The sequence below is a fragment of the Arachis ipaensis genome, chromosome B7, assembly GCF_059453495.1.
Source record: "Arachis ipaensis isolate K30076 ecotype BB chromosome B7, ASM5945349v1, whole genome shotgun sequence".
Taxonomy (NCBI): Eukaryota; Viridiplantae; Streptophyta; class Magnoliopsida; order Fabales; family Fabaceae; genus Arachis; species Arachis ipaensis.
Window position 1 is genome coordinate 125,748,816 of NC_142442.1, and position 22,302 is coordinate 125,771,117.

At 36.4% G+C, this 22,302-nt stretch overlaps 1 protein-coding gene across 1 annotated transcript; it reads right to left on the minus strand.

Annotated features, from left to right (window-relative positions):
- Positions 1-19,943: 19,943 nt before the first annotated feature.
- LOC107610187 (xanthotoxin 5-hydroxylase CYP82C4) lies at positions 19,944-21,827 on the minus strand. The gene is made up of 2 exons (XM_016312288.3): positions 20,868-21,827; positions 19,944-20,681 (listed from the first exon to the last, which is right to left on the minus strand). The coding sequence occupies exons 1-2, from the start codon at positions 21,801-21,803 to the stop codon at positions 20,055-20,057; spliced, it is 1,563 nt and encodes a 520-aa protein (XP_016167774.1). The 5' UTR covers positions 21,804-21,827; the 3' UTR covers positions 19,944-20,054.
- Between the last annotated feature and the right edge of the window lie 475 nt (positions 21,828-22,302).

Consider the following 22,302-nt stretch of genomic DNA (forward strand, 5'->3'; position numbering starts at 1 on the left):
TAGATAACTTGAGGACAAAATAATTAAATAAAATCAGATTCTCCAGGCGGAACAATTGTAACTAATGAGCAATATACATCAAGTTTTTCCATGTTCTAATTTCTATTATATGCTAGTTGCTAATTAATAATTATGCAAGTTTATAACCCTCAACAGGACTATACACAGAATAATAGTCAACATGTCCTAAATTAGTATCTAAATACATCTATACATAGGCAGCCTCTTCGCAATTATCGATGGCATCAGTGGTTGGTTCTTCTAAATCGTCATCCCGTCTCAATGACAAACCTTCGACATCAAACTCAGACAACCCAGTCAGAATAGGTTGGGGAGAATGTTCGAACTGACATTGTCCTATGTCTTGTTTCTGTGTAGTGCTTCCATTTCTTCTTGCATGACTGTCATTCATAAAGAAGAATCCGGAATTTCTACGACCTCTTAAAAAGTTGATGGCTCTCCATCTTCGGTAACAAAACAATATGCATCATGGCAAGTCATGACATAGTCGGCATGCCATCATGGCCTTCTTATTCCACGTGTTGTTTTGTGAGCTTCAACTGGACATTGTTCAACTTGCTCTGATTCTGCTTCAAAAGAGTCTTTTTCTCCAGACTTGTCGTGCATGTATATTGTAGTATTTCTTCAGTGCTATTGTTGTTTTCTCGCTCCTTTTACAACTCATTTTTAGCAATTATAACATCTCTATTGACAATAATTTTGTGAGCAGTGGGGTCCCACAAACGATACCCCTTTATATTGTTAGCATATCCCAAGAAGATACACTTCCTTAATTTAGGATCAAGTTTTGTTCTTTCTTGAAAATTGAACATCACATAAACTGGACATCGAAATATATGTAGAGAAGAATAATCAGGTGGCTTACATTGCCACATCTCTATTGGTGTTTTCAACCTAATTGTAGTTGATGGTGATTTGTTAATCATGTGGTAGGCTATTTTGACTACTTCTGCCAAAAAAGACTTTAATCTTGTAGTCCGAAACATAGCTCGAGTTCTTTACAGAAGAGTTCTGTATATTCACTCTGTGACACCATTTTTCTAAGGTGTATATAAAATTGTGAATTGCCTTCCAAATACCCTCGTGCTTGCAAAATGGAATAAAATTGCCATCATTGTATTCTCTTTCATTGTCTGTCTTCAAGCACTTTATTTTTTTTCCAATTTCAAGCTCTATTCGTACTTTAAACTCCTTGAATATTGAAAATACACCTGACTTCTTCTTAATGGGGGGAATACTCACACTCTTTATGAGTAATCATCTATGAAGAAAACAAAGTATTTTGATCCTCATAGTGTTAATTCAAGTGCTTTTCACACATCAAAATGAATCAAGTCTAGTATGTGCTTTCTTTTAGCAGTTAATCTTTCAAACTTCAATCTATGCTGCTTGTTTGTTACACAGTGCTCACAAAAAGATAAATGCACTATTTTGATTCTTGGAAGGAGATTACGTTCTAAAAGAATGATGAGCCACTATTTTATGATTTATTTTGTACTAAATTGAGTGGATTTTATCAACTATTCTTACACTTATTCATAGAATTCGCATGTTTTACATTTTCCTTCCTAATTTGTGCTATGATTAAAAACATGCTTCTTTGACCTTAAATTTGCTAATTTTTAATCCTCTCTTATTACCATCGATGCCGTGATATGTGCGTTAAGTGATTTTAGATTTTCTAGGGCAGGAATGACTTAGAGGATGGAAAGGAAGCATGCAAAAGTGGAAAGAACACAAGAAATTGAAGTTTTGGGAAGTTGGCAGCGACGCATAGGCGTGACCGGTGCAGCAGGCAAGCTACGCGTACACGTGGGCGAAGCGTACGCATGACTAGGAATTTCTTCAGCGACGCGTACGTGTGACAGAGCGCTACATGCTGCAATTAACAGAAAACACTGGGGGCGATTTTTGGGCTATTTTTGACCCAGTTTCAGACCCGAAAAATGCAGATTAGAGGTTGGGAGTGGAGCAGAATCAATCAAAAATCATTCACTTTTCATTCGTTCACATTAGTTAGGTTTAAATGTAGGTTTCTAGGGAGAGAGGCTCTCTCCTCTCTCTAGGTTTTAAGGTTTTTAGTCTTGTTCCTTCTCAAATTCAGATTTCTACCTTATTTTAATTTAGGTTTCTTCTACTTTTATTTGTTCTAATACTTTAGTTTATCTACTTCTCTTGTTGATTCCTTTATGTTGCCAATTTAGTTTATGAATTCCTCTTGTTTCCTTTAATCCATATTAATGCAATTTATGTTTCATGTTTCTTATTATTCAATTGCTTTGCTATTGTTATTTCTTTGCAATTGTTAGTCTTAGATTCTACATTCTCTCATTACTTTTCTATGCTTTTATTTTGTGCTTTTCAAGTGTTTGATAAAATGCTTGGGTGGATTTTAAATTAGATTTTTATGTTCTTAACTTGGATTGATTAATTAGAGACTATTGAATTGTCAAAGTCTCTTGTTGAATGGTAATTGAAGATCGCTGGTTAGCTTGAACTTCACAAAATCTAGCCTCTCACTATGAGTTGACTAGGATTTGCGCACTCAAGCTGATTGTATGCGCTTGACCTTCCTCCATTGGTTAGAGGTTAACTAAGTGAAGGCAATTCACATTTACCATCACAATTGACAATGATAATGAGGATAGGACTTCTAATTCTCTTTCCTTGCTAAGAGCTTTCTTAGTTATTAGTTTATTTTCTGCATTTTACTTTCTTGTTTCTTATTACAAAATCCAAGAATATACTTTTCCATAGCCAATAATAACCATACTTCCCTGCAATTTCTTGAGAGATGACTCAAGGTTTAAATACTTCGGTTAATTTTATCGAGTTTGCTTAAGTGACAAACAATCTAAACGTTGATTGAGGTTTAATTGTCGGTTTAGAACTATACTTGCAACGTGATATTTTTGTAAAAATCTTTATCGACATTTTTCTTTCGTTAAAGAACCTGTAGACCACGTTCTGACATGTGGTCTAATTTATGATGCCACAACACCATTGTGTCTTCTTGATTTGCAGATGCTACCGATGCCTCTGTATCTCAAACTATATCTCCAAAAAGCAAGTATAGTTTGGTTGTTAATCGTTTTGCCTTCAGGATCACATGAGCACCATTAGTCACTTTCAACGATCCACTATCAATATTGATTTTGTACCCGATGATACATCATCTTAACCAATTTTTCTATTTCTATTTCATTTATTTTCTTAGGTTTTAATCAAATTTTTTATGTTTCTAAGAATATTTAATAAATAATCAAATATTTAGAGTTAGGCTAGTGTTTATGTTTCAGGAGTTTTCGGCTCTAAAACAAGCAAGAATGAAAGCTTTTTCATAAAGAAAACATAAAGACAGCAAAAGTATGGTGTAAGGAAATAGAGCACACGTGGCAGACCAGCTCCATGCCCGGCGGAAGACCCCATGCCTGGCGGACTGCACTTACGACCAACGGCCTTCACTCCACGCTCGGCGGCCTAGGCCCCACGCCCGACGTACGTGCACATCTTGGAAGTGTGTTTTTGGGATATTTGCCCAATTTTCTCTAATACAAGCCCATATTAAACATAATTACACTCTCATAAAGTGACGATTAATGCCCAAGCTTATTTATCTACATCATTAGAAGCCTCAATCACATCCAAAATATTGAAGACTCTAGAAGATTAGTTATTAATTCTTTCTAGAAATATAAGAGATTTAGTTGTTAGGATTTGATTTGAATTATTGTTTTGAATTTGAAATTGAAATCAGTAAGTAGTTACCTTATTTTTCTCTCCGAAAGATAAGATTAGAAAAGTTTGAGTTTGAATTCTAGAATTTAGAACATAAATAAGTGAATCTTGTTCACAAAGAGGATATTCAGCTCCTCTGTAATCTCTTTTTATTATTTTCTTTCTTTTTCTATGGGTAACTAATCCTTATTAAAGGGTTAAGAGCTCTGTTTATGTTTTCTATGGGTTATTAATCTACGTTTATTTTATTTTGAAGTTTTGAATTGATCTATTTCATGATTAAGTTATTCGTTCTTCATTCGGATTAGTGGTATCGAAAGGTATGCTAATCTCTTTTGAATTCTTTTATTATAATTGAAAAATTTGATATTTAAATTAAAGCTTGAAAACACTTTCACATGACTCTTTGAATTTGGCTAGGAATAGTAGTTCAATTAGTGTGCGATACATACATGATTTTCAATTACTCGAATTTTGAATAAGTGACATATAATTCGGATTAGAACAAGTTTTGAAAATTATGTTTTTCTTTTAAAGATTTAACTAGACAAGACTAGCTTGAATATATGACATATAATTCGACCTAAGAACTACTTTTAAATCTTATTAGAAAACTAAACCAGTTTTTATGCTTAATCTCTTGATTGATTAATTGACGACTAATTAATGCTTGAGAAACTGAGGAACTAAGGAATTGGAAACCAGTTACTAAAGATTTGTTGTGAAAGATCTTTACAAACTCCAAGATAGGTAAACAATGTTTGATTTCTCTAAAAGCATAAATATCTCCGAAGCCGTTTACTCTCACCATCACTGCCTTCTCTCAAATCAACACTCAAGCTTTTTGTCCGTAACCATTCAAGCATTCAAGCACTCAAGGATTTCAAGCTCTCAGCAAGACACAATCTTGCCTTCTTCAATTCCAGGTTCTTTTAATCTAATTAAGTATTTAATCTGATATTTGCTTTTTCAATCCTTTAATCCTCGTGAGAATGACATCCACTCACCGTGGTATTACTTGAGCGATCTAGTGCACTTGTCGGTATCTGTGAGCTTTAATTTTTGCTCATCAAATTTTTGGCACTGTTGCCGGGGATTAATTGAAATTGACAATATAACGTCCAGTTAAATTCTAACTTAGATCTTGTTTACTTCTTTTCTTTTATTTAAATTTTAATTTCTTTATTTCTCTTCTATGTTCTTTTTGTATTTCCTTTTACTTTCTTTTTATCTTCTTTTCATTCACCCCAATTTCCTGTTCTTTTTTTAATTCCATTTAACTTCCTTTAAAAAAAGTTTTTAGATCATGTTTTATTTCCTTATTTATTGGCATTCTTTTGATTGGTTCAAATTCCTTTTTCTTTAGTTTTCTTAGATTTCACGTTCTTTTTCTTTGCCTCTATTTTCTTTTAACGTTCTTTTAGTACCTTATCCTGTTTAAATTACTTCTTTCTCCTCTTTATTCCACAAGGTACGTTTAATCTTGTTTTCACTCTTGTCTTACATGCACGAAGGAGGAGATTCCACACCTCCTCTCTAGTATGATCTTGAGATAGAGTTAACTCTATTTCGATTAAGAAAGAAAGCGAGAGCCAGAAGACAAGAAGAAGAGAGAATGGCAGACGATCAAAACAATGCAAGAAGGTTTCCACTAAAAAAAATAAGAAACCCCAAGTCCCAAACGCACTACACTAACTCATCAAACTTCTACTCTTCTCCCCTATAACACTATTACACTAACGCTCTGAAAACCCTAACACTCAGACAGAGCTCATTGTCAGCACTTTCACTCTCTCATCTGCCAGCGCTCCCTCGGCACTCATTACTCATCACCGCGTCGGTCAGCCAATGGAGGTCACCTTTCCGTCTTCCGCACCGACAGTCTCTGCCCTCCTTCCTCTATCGTCTCTTCTTATCTGCTCTACCGCCTTTTCAGCCAATGGGAATGGTGGAAGTTTCAGTTCGGTGAACGAGGACCTTCTTCAAAATATTCTGGCAAGGCTCCCGACTTGTTGGTTCACTTCCACTGCTTTTGTTAGCAAATCATGGTGCTTTGTCTGCAATCAAATCCTTACTCATCCAAAGCTCTCTTCTGCTCTTTCTCTCAATCCTTCACTTTCTGTAAGTTTCACTTATTTCTCCCCCAAATAAAAACATTTCTTAAAAGCTAGGGTTAATTGAAAATGAAAATGGAGCTTCGTGATTCTATCAGCTTGTTTTTAGAGTAAAATTTTCAAATTTGTACTCAAGACGATGCATGTTATGTTCTGACGAACTTAGGAAGATTGCATTTGCCCTCAAATCGGTGATATATATGGAAATGAATTTAGTGCTTGAATTTATGATAAGGACTCATTTTATGTCTAGCATTTTTTCTGAGTTACCAATTTGAGCATTTATCTTTAATATTTATCTTTTTGATAACTCAAATTTATCATTAAATGTGAACAAATTGGGTCTGTGTTTCGATAGAAACGATGTTTGTGTGCATGTGTTGAGATTCTTAAATGAATGTTATGGAATAATGTGCATGTGTTGAATTTTTGGCATGGCGCGGAGGTTGTTGGCAGCACTGGCAACCATTTTCAGAACCGTCACTGCACTTTTTGGAGATTCTGTTGACTGATTCGATAGTGGCGCAAACCACACCTCTACGAATCCTCGCCGCCGTGTAGCTCCCCTCCTTCAATTCCAGGTCTTACGTCTTTCCCTTTGCTGTGTTCATCCCCGATCTGCTCCTCCTTCCTCTAACACTGGTCCCGTTCTTAGGTTTTTCCAGGCTTCTTGCTTCAGATTAATGTTATCAAAAAAGCCCTCTTTCAATTTGGTTCAGTTTTCTTTCTCCATTAAATGGTTCTAATTCCATCCCCTTATTCTTCTTGATTTGGTTTCAAATTACTCTTTTGCTTTATTTTTTTTCTTGCCAAAAACACAGGATCTTAATTTACTTAGTTTATGGAAATTTGAAAGTTGATAATGTATGTTATCTTCGGAATCTTTTGCTTGCTTTGTGATATCTCATTTGAGGCATTGTTTATGATTGGATGCAAGGGCATCAAAATATTAATGTAGCTGATACACCTAATGGGAAAATGCTTGCATGTTGCAGTTTTCAGGACTGGTGCTGTGATATAGGGTGTTTAAATTGCAATGTTAGGTATCCAATATTTACAAGTCCAGTTCGTGGACAGGTATTAAAAAAAAAGAATTTCTTATATTTGTTTTTTCCTTGTTTCATATATTGCTCTATTAAGCATTTAATATCTCAAATCTCACAAAGTTAGGGTTCAGACCACAAAGAATACACTGCACTGCTTCATAAAGCTTTGGAGGGTGCAATAATATTGGAATTTTTCCCCAAGACAACTGTGGATGTTTTTGCATTGGTGCTGGAATTTGGCGGCAGTAAGCTTTCATTTCATAATGTATTTCTGTTTACTTGATAAGAGATGATGCATTCAATGGTTAAAAATTAAGGATGATAATTTTCTAAATATAAGTTACCTAAAAGCAATATAAAAATGAAGTTACGTTAATTGTTCTTTCAGAACCAAGGTTTGAATTTGACTACCAGAGTCCAAAATATGTCAGATGCCTCAGAAGGATTAGCTTAGCCCTACACTTTTGAGTGTGGAGACACCTTGTGACTTGTGTGGGAAAACATGTCATTTCTTACGTTGAACCACTTTTTTCAATCAGAAGCTCTTCTGTGTGAGGCCTTAATTACTCAAGTAGATATAAGAATTGATGGCATATGCCTAATATACTGTCTTCTGTAGTGATTAATATAGTGCAAGTTTTCTTTAATTAAGACTGTTGTATGCATAAGGTCTTTGAGACACAGCCTTGTAGAAACGATAGCAGCCTTTACCTACAATTCAGTATTATTAGCCAGGCACTAATTTTCTTTACTAGGACTTGAAGCTAGTCCTATGTTGAAGGACCTGGTCTTCTTTTACTAGGTTCTTTCATGATTACTCAGCTGGTAATCTTAATTCTTTTTGTTCTCCTCTTAGTAACCTAATATGTAAAGATATGTGTTGGCTTAGTTTTCTTCTATTTAACTAAAAATTTTTCTGTAATTGGGCTGCTGTAATCTGGCTCTACAGTTTAGTGACCTATGTGCCTCTTGATTTGCTTAAATTTGTAATCTGATGTGCTCTTAGTGTCAAGGTCTGGGATAGTCTTTTGGAGAATAGGGTGAGTTTAGTTCCTTTTTTGTGATTATATATCTATCTATTATTTATTTAGTATTTTTTTATGTTAATATCTATCTTTGTGATTATATATCTATCTAAATACTCCTGAACAATCATTGGGCTTTATCCTTGTAGATCAAGGTTTTGATGTATGGGTAGAAAATGTGCATGAAAGACACTAGAGCCATGGTCATAGGTCTTATTCAGTGAAGAATAAGGTGTGTGGCTCTTCTTTGGGCTATAGAGATGTTGAGGGGGTGTGTGATTAAATTGAAAATAATATCAGTGCATAAAGTTCAGTGATAAAATAATTATGAGTCTAAACCAAGAACCAAATGTTCATTATTCTGAATTTGAATTAGGAGAAAACATTTGCAATTGATATGAATGACAAGGGTTGTCAACCCGGGGAGACATTTTTGGCATTGTGAGAATGAATCAATGAAGAAAATAATTATTCTATTATATACATTAATTGTAAATTTTAATTTAGGATTATTTTTAAGCTTGTTAAAATTTAATTTGGGAAGCTTATCAACTTGCAGACCTTGTAAGACCTTTGTTTCATTTATACTTGTTAATGATATGATTTTTTCTTGATTTTAATTATTTCTTAAAATCTGTTTCTGAATATTACCATTGAAGGGTACTGTCATCGAATCAGTTGACCGGGAACTTACCATTGGCACTTTGAACTTTCCCCACCATACTCAACAGAAAATGGAAGACACTTGTCACGGTAAATTTTAGAAGGTTAGATTTAACAGTGTTTGTATAGTTTTTTGGAGTGTTTGAGAATACTCTAGATGGTTTTGGAACGTTCTAGAATGTCCTAGAAGGTCCCGAAATACCCTAGAAGGTTCTAGAAGACTCTGGAAGGTCATAGAATATTCTAGAAGAGTGTAGATGTATATAGAAGTATAAAGAGTGGTATGGAATAATCTAGAAACATTTAGAGAGTTGTGGTAGGATAGATATTTGTAAAGAAGGTTCTGGATGATTAATCTGGACTGTTGATTAGATTTAATCCTAACCATCCGTTGAGGAGGTGGATGGCTATAAATAGGGGGTGAGAGTTAGAGTTTGGGTGTGTGTGAATCATTTGTAACCACACTTGAGCAATAAAGTGTTCTTCCATCAAAGCTTCCTTTCTCTTGTGTTTTTTTGTATTCTTAGCTTTCTTGCTAAGTATTGAGGGTTAGGCTGACTCGGTCTTAACTCAAGAGGTTGAGTAAGTCCGAGTGCCGGCACGGTAGCGTTGGAGTGTGTCCAAGGCCGTGACAATTTGGTATCCGAGCAAGGTTCAAGAAGGAGCACAAGTGATTTGTGGGTATGGCTTCTAGTATCACCATGGAGCATATTGAGTCTCAAAGGGGAAGGAATGCTATTCCTTCTCAATGGGGAGGCAAGAAGGTCCGTTCTTCAAGTGAGCCTAGAGGTAAGGACTCTAACTTCCTAGAAGAGAGAGTTTTTGTGTTGGAGAATGTTCTATCCTCTATGGATGAGTATTTCCAAAGGATAGAACATGATAAAGAGACCCTCGAGGCTCACGTATTAGGAGAACTAGATGCTTTCAAAGAAAGCATGCTCCAAATCGAAGAGAAGCTTGAGAATTCCTTAAAGCTATTTGAGGAAGTTCGAGTTTGGTTCGAGGAGGCAAAATCTCGACCAACTATTATAAGGGAGACGACAAAGATTGATCTCCCCAAGCCAAAGGAGTTCAAGGGCGTAAGGGACGCTCACGAGGTGGAGAACTTCCTATGGCAAATGGAGAGGTACTTCGAAGGCCAAGGGGTGGTCGAAGAAGCAATAAAGGTACGCATTGCAGCTCTCTACCTTTCTGATAATGCTACTTTGTGGTGGAGGAGAAAGTCCGTAGATATGGAAAAGGGTACTTACAACATAGCCACATGGGAAGATTTCAAAAGGGAGTTGAAAAGACAATTCTTCCCTGAGAATGTGGTTTATGAAGCAAGGAAGAAGTTGAGGGAGTTGAAGCACAAGAGTACGATTAGCGACTATGTAAAGGAGTTCACTACTCTCACGCTTCAAATCCCCAACTTAGCATCAGAGGATGCATTGTTCTTCTTCATTGATGGACTCCAACCTTGGACAAAGCAAGAACTACAAAGAAGGAATGTTAAGGATGTCGATGAGGTCATCGTGGTAGCCGAATCACTCATTGAGTATCATAGGGGAGACTCTAAACCCAAGTCATCCTCCAAGCCTAGTTCTACTAAAGATGGGGGAGACAAGGGAAAGAGTTTCTCAACCAAGAAGGAAGGAAAATACTCTTCAAAGAAAGAGTACGAAGAAAAGAAAAAGGCTTTCGTGCCCAAAGGAGGATGCTTCGTGTGCAAGGGACCACACCAAATGAAGGATTGTCCCAAGCTAGGGACTTTGGCATCTATTGCCGAGGAACGAGAAGCTCAAACTCAAGTAACTGAGTGTGTTGGATCTATCCAACACATGAATGCTGTGAAGGGCAAAGAGGCAAGCACTACAGAAAAAAAAAGGCTTGATGTATGTAAAAGCCTTTATCAATAAAAAACCCGTCATGGCTATGATCGACACTGGTGCTACACACAACTTTATCACGCCTGATGAAGCAAAGAGGCTTGGGTTGAAGATCACCGAAAATAATGGTTGGTTTAAACCCGTGAATACCAAGGGTGAACCCCTTAAGGGAGTAGTAAAAGGGGTTGAGATGACTCTTGGTTCTTGGAAGGGCCTTGTGGATTTCTCAGTAGCACCCATGGACGATTTTAAAATTGTCATCGGAATCGATTTGCAAAGGAAAGAAAATATAATACCTATGCCATACTATGACGTAGTATGCGTCATGGAGAAAAGGTCTCCATGCATGGTCCCTACAGTCTCTAAAGTTGGCGGACCACCGATACTGTCTGCCATGCAATTCAAGAAAGGGTTCAAGAAGGGAGAGACTACATATTTGGCTCTATTACAAGAGGAGTCAACATCCGAAAGAAAAGACCTTCCTCCCAAAATCAAGGAAGTCCTTGAAGAAAATAAGGATGTGATGCCTCCCGAGTTGCCAAAACAACTACCACCTAGGAGGAAGGTAGACCACAAGATTGAATTGGAGTTAGGAGCAAAGCCGCCCGCCTCAACACCTTATAGGATGGCACCGCCAGAACTCGATGAGTTGAAGAAGCAAATCAAGGATTTGCTAGATGCTGGGTTCATCCGTCCATCAAAGGCACCTTATGGCGCACCAGTCTTGTTCCAAAAGAAGCATGATGGTTCATTGAGACTATGCATCGACTATCGAGCACTTAACAAGGTAACCATCAAGAACAAATACCCCATTCCTTTGATAGCCGATTTGTTTGATCAACTTGGTAGAGCTAAGTGGTTCTCAAAGCTAGATTTGAGGTCAGGATCACCAAGTGAGAATTGCCGATGGTGATGAACCTAAGACCACGTGTGTCACGAGGTATGGATCGTATGAGTGGTTGGTGATGCCTTTTGGCTTGACCAATGCTCCTGCGACCTTCTGTACCTTGATGAACGAGATTTTTCGACCTTACCTTGATCGGTTTGTAGTGGTCTACTTGGATGACATTGTTGTCTATAGCAATACTTTGGAGGAACATGTAGAACACTTACGAACCGTGTTCAAGATCTTGCGAGAGAATAACCTATATGTGAAGAAGGAAAAGTGTTCCTTTGCAAGGGACGAAGTCCTCTTCTTGGGACACATCATTAAAGATGGAACTCTCTGCATGGATCAAGGAAAAGTGAAGGCTATCAAAGAGTGGGAACCTCCAAACAAGGTATCTGAATTGAGGTCATTCCTTGGGTTGGCTAATTACTATCAGAGATTTATCAAGGGATACTCCACCAAGGCTGCACCATTAACTGATCTTCTCAAGAAGAACCACTCTTGGGAATGGTCAAAGGAGTGTCAAAAGGCTTTTGATGAGTTGAAGGCTGCTATCACAGAAGGACCAGTACTAGCACTACCCGACTACTCAAAGGTGTTTGAAGTCCACACTGATGCTTCTGACTACGCTATTGGAGGAGCTCTGATGCAAGAAGGACATCCTATTGCCTTTGAGAGTCGCAAGTTGAATGATACAGAGAGGCGATACACTGTCCAAGAGAAGGAGATGACCGCGGTGGTGCATTGTCTGAGAACTTGGCATCACTACTTGCTTGGTTCACACTTCATCGTCAAGACAGACAATGTGGCTACAAGCTACTTCCAAACTCAAAAGAAGTTAAGCCCCAAACAAGCTAGGTGGCAAGACTTCTTGGTTGAGTTTGATTTTGAATTCGAATACAAGTCAGGCAAGACTAATGTGGTAGCAGATGCGCTGAGTCGCAAGGCTGAGTTAGCGGCCATTTCTATGGTTGAAGGAGATATTATGCATATCATCAAGGAAGGGTTGCATCACGATCCATTAGCCAAGAAGTTGGTGGAATTGGCTAGAGAAGGTAAGACCAAAAGATTTTGGTTAGAAAATGACCTTCTCTACACTAAAGGGAGAAGACTATACGTCCCTAAATGGGAAAATCTAAGAAGAAAATTAGTGAGGGAATGCCACGACACTAAGTGGGCTGGTCACCAAGGTCAGCGAAGGACCTTGGCACTCATTGAATCTTCTTATTATTGGCCTCAAATGAGAGATGAAGTGGAGAGCTAGGTGAAGACTTGTCTTGTGTGCCAACAAGATAAGATTGAAAACAAGACACCAAGCGGGTTGTTGGAACCTCTGCCTCCATCAGAGCGACCGTGGGAAAGTGTCTCTCTAGATTTCATCTCTGTCTTACTGAAGTCCGAGGGGTTTGGATCTATTCTCGTGGTAGTGGATCGATTTTCGAAGTATGCTACCTTTATACCTGCCCCTAATGACTGCACTGCAGAGGAACCAGCACGACTATTCTTCAAGAATGTGGTGAAGTACCGGGGATTGCCTAAGAGCATCATTAGTGATCGAGATCCACGCTTCACAGGACGACTATGGACAGAGTTGTTCAAACTCCTTGGGTCGGAGCTTCATTTCTCAACAAGCTTCCATCCTCAAACCGATGGGCATACTGAGAGAGTGAATGCCTTACTTGAGTGTTACTTGAGGCATTTTGTAAGCGCTAATCAGAAGGATTGGACAAAACTCCTAGACATTGCTCAATTCTCATACAATCTGCAAAGGAGTGAGTCTACAGGGAAGAGCCCATTCGAGATTGTGACTAGACAACAGCCGCTTACACCTCACTCTCTTTCTTCCTCTTACTCAGGGAAGAGCCCTGGAGCTTATCATATAATTAATTCATGGGAAGAACAAGCAAATGTCACTCGTTCTTACCTCGACAAAGCTGCCAAGAGGATGAAGAAATGGGCAGATAAGAAGAGGAGGCATGCAAGCTATCAAGTGGGAGACAAGGTAATGATCAAACTTCTTCCACAACAATTCAAAGCCTTTCGCAAGGTTCATAAGGGCTTAATCCGCAAATACGAAGGGCCATTTGAGATCATTGGACGTGTTGGGGAGGTTGCTTACAAAGTACAACTCCCTCCCTCTATGAAGATCCACCCGGTCTTCCATGTGAGTATGCTTAAACCATATCATGGAGACCAAGACGAACCGAGTAGAGGTGACTCAAGTCGCGCTCCGCCCGTGGTAATTAGATCCTTTGATAAAGAAATCGAAGAGATCTTAGCTAATCGCATCGTGCGACGAAGAGGGGTGCCACCGAGTATCCAATATTTGATCAAGTGGAAAGGGCTCTCGATAACCGAAGCTAGCTGGGAAACTCACGAAGATCTATGGCAATTTCAAGAACATCTAGAGCGCTATCATGAACAGAACGCGACGAGGACGTCTGCGCATTAGGTGGGGGAAAATGTCACGGTAAATTTTAGAAAGTTAGATTTAACAGTGTTTGTATAGTTTTCTGGAATGTTTGAGAATACTCTAGATGGTTCCGGAACATTCTAGAATGTCCTAGAAGGTCCCGAAATACCCTAGAAGGTTCTAGAAGACTCTGGAAGGTCATAGAGTATTCTAGAAGAGTGTAGATGTATATAGAAGTATAAAGAGTGGTATGGAATAATCTAGAAACATTTAGAGATTTGTGGTAGAATAGATATTTGTAAAGAAGGTTCTGGATGATTAATCTGGACCGTTGATTAGATTTAATCCTAACCATCCATTGAGGAGGTGGATGGCTATAAATAGGGGTGAGAGTTAGAGTTTGGGTGTGTGTGAATCATTTGTAACCACACTTGAGCAATAAAGTGTTCTTCCACCAAAGCTTCCTTTCTCTTGTGTTCGCTTGTATTCTTAGCTTTCTTGCTAAGTATTGAGGGTTAGGCTGACTTGGTCTTAACTCAAGAGGTTGAGTAAGTCCGAGTGCCGGCACGGTAGCGTTGGAGTGTGTCCAAGGCCGTGACACACTGCTCCAATTTTCGAAGGTCTCTTCCTATCAAAGATCTTTCAAGTACTTCTCTTACCTCCTTGTCCTAATAATAATAAGCCTAATGGAAAAAGCCAAATCCTAACATGTGTTAATTTTTAAATAAAAAAGGTGTTGAGGTAGATAAAGCATCTGAAGTGACATGGTTAGAGGAGACTCAACTGCTAGAGAACTTGATGATTAAGTGTGTGTTTGGATTTAGGTTGGACAAACTGGAGTTTGAATAAAAGTGATTTTGTAGAATTGATTTTGAGTAGAAGTTAGTTTGTGCCAACATGATTTATGTTTGGCAATTTTTACTAAAATTGATCTTAATAAAATAAATATTATTTGGATAATATTAGTTAAAATCAATTCTAGATAAATAATTAATTAATTACTAAAAAAATATAATATTAAATTATAATATTATTTTTTAAGTATATTTAATTTTTTATATTTTTTAGTATTTTTTATATAGTATTCTATTTTAGTATATTATAATTTTTTATTATAATAAAAATTAATATTTATTTATGAAATTAAAAATAACATATAAAAATTAATAACTTTTTAAATATTTTTTATAGTAAAAATTAATATTTATTTATTAAATTAAAAAATATATAAAATAACATATTTTAGTACTCTTAATAATCTTATTTTTATTATTATTTTAGGTTCTAATTTTTTAGAAGTTATATTTTTATTATTATTTATAATTAATTTTTTATTTAATTTATCATTTCTAATAGGAACAATAATATATATTATAAAAAATTAAAATAGTAAACAGTGCACAAAAATTAGAATAATTATTTTAATATTCTTAGTATTTATTTAGAAAAAATTATAAAAAAAATCAATAATAACTAGCAACAAACCTAAACGTAAGTTGAGTAAACGCTGAAGCTATAATTTTTTACTTCTAGTAAACCAGCTTTTGGGATGCAGAATCACGTTGACGTTCAGAGAAGAAAAATTGCCAAACATTAAAGAACAGCATTCAAAGCATTGAAACGCACCTTTATCCTCTCTAACGTGTTTCACAAACACACCCTAAGAGAGGGCAGTACATAGGCCCTACTATAAGAAGACGTTGACGGCGGAGATAAATATAACTAGTTTGTAAAAAATTAATTCTTTATATTTTTTATTTTTTTTTTGTTTTTTTTGCACGGCTATGTGTTTGGTTTGAATAGAGCTTGTATTCATTTGTATTGTTATTTGAACTCGAGATTTATTTTGTATTTGAATATTAGTTTTTTAATATATACAATAATTATAGCAAAAATTATATGTCACTAATTATTATTTGATTTGTCTTGTAATAAAAATTGCATATTATATTTATAGGTTTGGTAATAAAAAAGGATTGAAAATTTACATTGTGCAGCGATGAAGGTAAAGTCAGAAAAATAATTTTTTTTATAATTTGATAAGACTATTGCCACACTTTTAAAGTGTGGCCGTATCTCTCGCTATTGCCACATTTTAAAAGCATGGTCATATCTCGCTATCGCCATGCTTTAAAAGCGTGGCCATATCTCTCTCTATTGGCACGCTTTTAAAGTGTGGCCATATCTCTATTGGCATGTTTCAAAAGTAAGGCCATGTCTCACATATAGCTACGCTTTAAAAGCGTGGCTATATTTTCCACATACAGTCACGCTTTTAAGTATGGTAATATGTAAAAAACGTGGCAAAAAAATGTGGTGATAGGCCACCAAAAGCGTGGCGATAGAACAACCGCCACGCTAGCAGATATGACCTTTTCAAAAGCATAGCGGTAGCTCAAAAAGCGTGGCAAAAAGTTATCGCCACGCTTTGAAAGCGTGATAATTGAGGTATTTTCTTGTAGTGTTTGTAGAGATTTGTGTTTTGGTGAAGTATTTAAATTGAAATCTCTTAGCTCTTCCAAGCTTTTCTTATTTATAGGATCATAAGAATGGACTATATAATGCTTCTCTTTCCACAATCTAACTTCTCTTTTCTCATATTTTCACAATTCACAACCTTACCTTAACTGCGAAGGAACTTGTTTTCTAAAGTGGACTTCACATCTTGATTTTTATTCTAGTCTCCAAGTCTCACGTCCTGTATAGTGCTACCAGATAAAACCATGTGCAATTATCAAATTCCAACCTATGTCATTTTCGACTTGACTCACACTATAGTGAGTATTCTGCTATATCATGTCGAAATCTCAATCAGTCGAAATTTTGTAAACAGATAGTTATTTATTGAATTAATTGTTAGTTGAATTGTTAATTTATTTAATTTTGATGTCGTACTACCTGTTTCCAACGTACATGAGCTTAGGGGTGTTCAAAACCGATCCGGACCGAACTAAATCGATAAACCGAACCGAAAAAACCGAAAATCAAAAACCAAAAAAAGCGATGTTTTGCTATTTTTTGCAGTTCAGTTCGATTTTCAATTCTTGCCACCAAAACCCTAACCAAACCGAATCGAACCGGTTCTTCCTAAAACCCTAAAAATTAAAAACTACCTACCCCACCCCCCCAGACCCCCACCCCCCCAAACGCATTACCTTCCTTACTGCTGCGCGAGTCCCTCCCCAAATTCCCCATGGAAACCTAAGTACCTAACCCCTAAATCCCAGATCGGAGCTAGCCTGCCTGAGCCACCACATCTCGCCCTCTGCGGCCTGCACAGTGCACACCCACTCACCCAGACCCAGCCATAGAGCCAGCCTGAGCCACCCACCTCCTTGAGACTCGAAGCCTTCCTCCAAATCCCACCGTCGAACATAGCAGATCCCCTACGCCGGTGCACCATGATGACGAAGATCCCTCAACACAGCACCTCGCCTGGCTCGCCACCACCCAGTCATCCACTGACCCAAAAGCCACAGGGTAGCATAGCAGGCAGCACCGACGGGTGACGATCAACACAGGACCTCTGACCTCGCCACCTCCGACCTCGCCGCCTCCACCTAGCAGCGTTTCTGGGTTTTGTAGGGTCACCCACGATCAAGACAGCCCCTCATAGTCTCCCACCCAGCCACCGATTCAAGTGCATATGGAGCCCGAGCCATCTATTCAGGTAAACTTTATTGATGCATTGTTGGTTAGTGGTTTAAACTTCAGTTCCTGGTTTCTGTCCTTGATTTAATTTTCAGATTATCAGGTTTTGTTCAGTTTATTGCTTGTTTATTGATTTAAACTTCAGTTGCTAGTTTCTGTCCTTGATTTAATTTTCAGATTATCAGATTTTGTTCAGTTTATTGCTTGTTTATTGCTGGTTATTGATTTGAACTTCAGTTGCTGGTTTCTGTCCTTGATTTAATTTTCAGATTATCAGGTTTTGTTAAGTTTATTGCTTGTTTATTGCTGGTTATTGATTTAAACTTCAGTTGCTGGTTTCTGTCCTTGATTTAATTTTCAGATTATCAGGTTTTGTTCAGTTTATTGCTTGTTTATTGCTGGTTATTGCTTGTTTATTGCTGGTTTATTGCTAGTTTATTGCTTGTTTATTGCTTGTTTATTACTGGTTTTGTTTATTGCTTGTTTAGATTATCAGGTTTTGTTCAGTTTTGTTTATTGCTTGTTTATTGCTTTTTTATTGCTGGTTATTGCTTGTTTATTGCTGGTTTATTGCTAGTTTATTGGTTGTTTATTGCTGGTTTTGTTTATTGCTTGTTTAGATTATCAAATTTTGTTCAGTTTTATTTATTGCTTGTTTATTGCTGGTTTTGTTTATTGCTTGTTTAGATTATCAAATTTTGTTCAGTTTTGTTTATTGCTTGTTTATTGCTGGTTTCTGTCCTTGCTTTATTGTATTTGTTTATACTAAATTGGTGGAAAGTGAATTCCACTAAATTTTCAATTCTTGGGCATATTACAAGAGACGTCTTAGCCATGCCAGTTTCTACAGTTGTTTCAGAATCGGCATTTAGTACTGGAGAAAGGGTGTTGAATAATTATAGGAGTTCTCTAGCTCCAATGACAGTTGAAGCGTTAATTTATACCCAAAATTGGCTCCGAAACTCTCCAAAACTTGTCCCTGAGGAACTCATCGAGGAATTGGAGAAGTTGGAATTAGGTATGGTTAAGTTTCTACTTATAATTTTCTTTATTTTAATCTAGTTTTTATTAATATATATTATTTGTTATGATTGTTTCTTATTTTATATATTTTGTAGAAGTTGCACCGACTCGTGATCCCAATGAAGAAGATTCTGGTGTTGAGTCTGATTAAAGTACATCTTGTTAAGTTGTTATGGTAATAATTGTTTTCCTTATATTATTATTATTATTATAATTATTATTGTTGTTGTTGTTCTTGTTGTTCTTATTATGTAACTGTTTTTTTTTTATTTCAGGTTCGTTTGCATTATGAAGTTTAGCTATTTTGTTAGAGAAGACACCATAACTTTGCTATCAGTTTAATGATAATTTATTTTTATTTTCAGTTGTGTTGACTGTTGAACTATTAAACTTCTTTAATTGTCGTATTTGAATTCTGTTGTCGTTATGTTTCATTAGATCAAGACTTTGTTAGCTATTGTGTATTTCGGTTTGTCGATTTCAATGTTATGACTTTGCATAATAGTATGGTAGAATTTTTTTTTGATTGAAAAAATCGAACAAACCGAACCAAACCAAACCGATTTTAATTGGTTTGGTTTGGTTCGGATGACTTTGAAAAAAAACCGAACCAAACCGAACCGCAGCTTAATTAAACGATCGGATCGGATGGCTTTTTCTTCAAAAACCGAACCAAACCGCACTGCCCCTGATGAGCTTACGAGGCTTTAGTTCATGTTATACTCTTAGTTACTTATATATTTTTAAAATTTACATTATAATATATTTATGATTTTGTGTGCATTTATTTATTTTTATATATTATTTTAGAGAAACAATAATTCCACTTCCAATTTTTATAATATCACTTCATATATAATTTTTTTTACATTGTATGTTGGATGAATTTATAAAAAAAAGTGTCATGATCAAAATTGAAGTGACAATTTCCATTCTTATTATTTTATTATAAAATAATTATTTCAATTAAAAATTATATTTAAAGATTTAAATTAATGAACTAATAACTAAAATGGTTCAATTATCTATTAGATTTTCATAATCTTAGATATACCTTACAAATATATTTTATATTTCAAAAGCATTAATCTCAAAACACTTTAATGTTTTTTTTTATGAGAAATTAAAATTTAAGAACTAATAATTTTAATTTATATTAGCTAACACTTTAGCTAGTAACTCACCGTTTTAGCCCAATAGTTCAGTGCTATATTTATAGTTATACCCGTTTTAAATATTATTAGTTAATTATTGAAAAAAATAATAAATTATAATTATGTAGTATTTTTTTTTTAACTAGGTTAGAAATATATTAAAATTAGTCAATAAAATTAGTTATTAATATAAAATATACATTAAAATATAAAATACATATTAAAATGAATTAAACTACACATGTATTTATATAAAAATACATACAAGCTAATTTTCGTAGCTAATTTTAGTATACAAATAACATTTTTTTATTCTCTTACCATAGTAACGGTGATTAGTGGCCTGTAACATCAAACAACTAGAATTTTATCAATTCCTTATTCAAGAACAATGCTTAATCTAGAAATTCTACTGCAAACTTGAGGAATTTAATTATTATAATGAGTAGCTAGCCATATAGTTGTGGTTGAAGACGGGGAGTAATGAGAATCTCCAGTGGAGTTGCCTTAGGAATGGTTAAACCTGGACTCTCAGTCATATCAACTGGCTCGTTGGAGATAGTTGCAAAATCAAATGCATGAAGCAGACGAGCAAGCGTCAAGTGAAGAACTTGGAGCGCAAACGACATGCCAGGACATGATCTTCTCCCAGATCCAAAAGGAATAAGTTCAAAGTTTTGACCTCTAACATCAATAGCTGCATGATGGCTTGTGAGAAACCTCTCCGGTTGAAATGAACAAGGGTCTTTCCAAACCCTTGGATCCCTATGAATCTTCCACAAGTTAACCACCAACCGTGTGCCAGCTGGCACATGATAACCAGCAACGGTGCAATCTTCTTGGGCTTCTCTTGGTCCTAGGAGTGGACCAGCTGGGTAGAGCCTCAGGGTTTCCTTAATAATGGCTTCAATATATCTAAGATTTCTAATATCTGAGTCCTCAACTTGCCTTTCCTTACCAACATGCAGGTCCAATTCTTCTTGTGCCTTTCTTAATGCGTCAGGATTATTGAGAAGCAAAGAGATTGCCCAGGTAAGTGTCCCAGCTGTGGTATCACTCCCTCCAAGTATAAGTGCCTGCCATACATAATATAATATAGATATAATTTCGTACCATTAAAAACACTAATAATAACTAATTGATAGCTACAAATTACAAAACTTGCTGACCCTAACATTCCTCTATATTAAATTATCTAATCATTTTTAACTAACAATTTAGTAGGAAGGATTTTATGTGAGTGGTCATCGTGTTCAACTTACAAGGCAAGTTGATTTGATACTTGTGTCGGAATCGTATTGGAAATTTGAAAGGTGACCACCTTCTTGGAGGGACAACATGACATCAATGAAGTCTCGATCATCTTCTTCTCCATGAACCCTACTCTTTCGATGCTCCTGCAACCACCCATCAAGTATCTCATCTAACTCCTTAGCCGTCTTCTTCATTGCTTTCTCATGCCCCTGCACATCCAACCAACGCAGAAATGGAACAGCATCTGAAACAACAAATATCCCTATCAGATGAAAGAATTGGTTAATAGCTTTCTGGCATCGCCTTGCCTCGTCATCACCACACTTAGCAGAGGCGCCAAAGTAGCGTTTCCCCGCCACCATTCTAACCACCGTGTTTAGAGACAAATCCTCCAGCCATCGGTTAAGTTCAACAACCACAGGATTTGAATTGTTCTGAACCCAAGAGTTGTAAAGGTCCCTTATTCCTATGTTGAGCTCGGAGATTCTAACGTGCTTGAGCATTTCAAGCCTGCGGTTGGAGAGAAGTTCAAGAGTCGCAATCTTTCTCATCTCGCGCCAGAAGGCGCTGTAAGGCGCAAAACCGAACACTGCATAGTTGTATCCCATGTGTTTTGCGGCCACCGTGGTGGGACGTGAGGCAAGTGCTTTGTCATTTGTTGTGAAGCATTCTTTTGCTACTTCCCAGCTACTCACCACGAATGCTCGACGACTGCCAAGCCAGATATTAAAGGCTGGCCCGTATTGATCTGCCATTCTGCCGAGCGTTCTGTAAAGTAGCTGGTCGTGGCTGCCTAGAAGGTGTAGATGGCCAATTATTGGCCATGCACCATTCGGGACAGGAGCCTCTTTGCCGCTTTCTTTGTTCTTTCTCTTGCTCAAAAATGCGTAGCATATAAATGATAACAGAATAGCAACAATGGTTAACTGAAATGAGATATTCATGGTTTAGTAGTGTTTAGAAATTACAATTGAATAATGTTGTACAAGATGGACATAACGGTGAAGCAATTTATAGAATGCAAATAGGACTAAACTGACATACAAGATGAAGCATGCCGTGACTCCAATTAGGCCATTAACAAATTCAGTGGATTATTGGTTATATTAATTGCAATTTAAACGTAATATGTCATAATGCGATGTGATGATGTATAGTTTCCAAAGTAAACTACTTATTATGTTAACAGGAGTACGGGAATTAATTTTCTCGTGTATGTACAAGTTGACTACAAATAATTTATATACTAATATACTACTACAAGCTAAGCCATTCTTGGGAGTCAGAGCATTTTATCAACTACCAACTACGGAATGTGCAAACATCATTATTCATGCCACTTCCCTTTATATAACTAGAAAAATGTTAACGAGAGAAAATTTTTTATTAATATTAATTAATATTTTATATTAGCATCTTATTTTAGAGAAGTGAAAATTTTAT

Coding starts and splice junctions, on each gene's coding strand:
- LOC107610187 (XM_016312288.3), bottom strand. CDS start 21,803: ATGAATATCTCATTTCAGTTAACCATTGTTGCTATTCTGTTATCATTT. Junction 20,682..20,867: donor GTATCAAATCAACTTGCCTT/GTAAGTTGAACA, acceptor TATGTATGGCAG/GCACTTATACTTGGAGGGAG.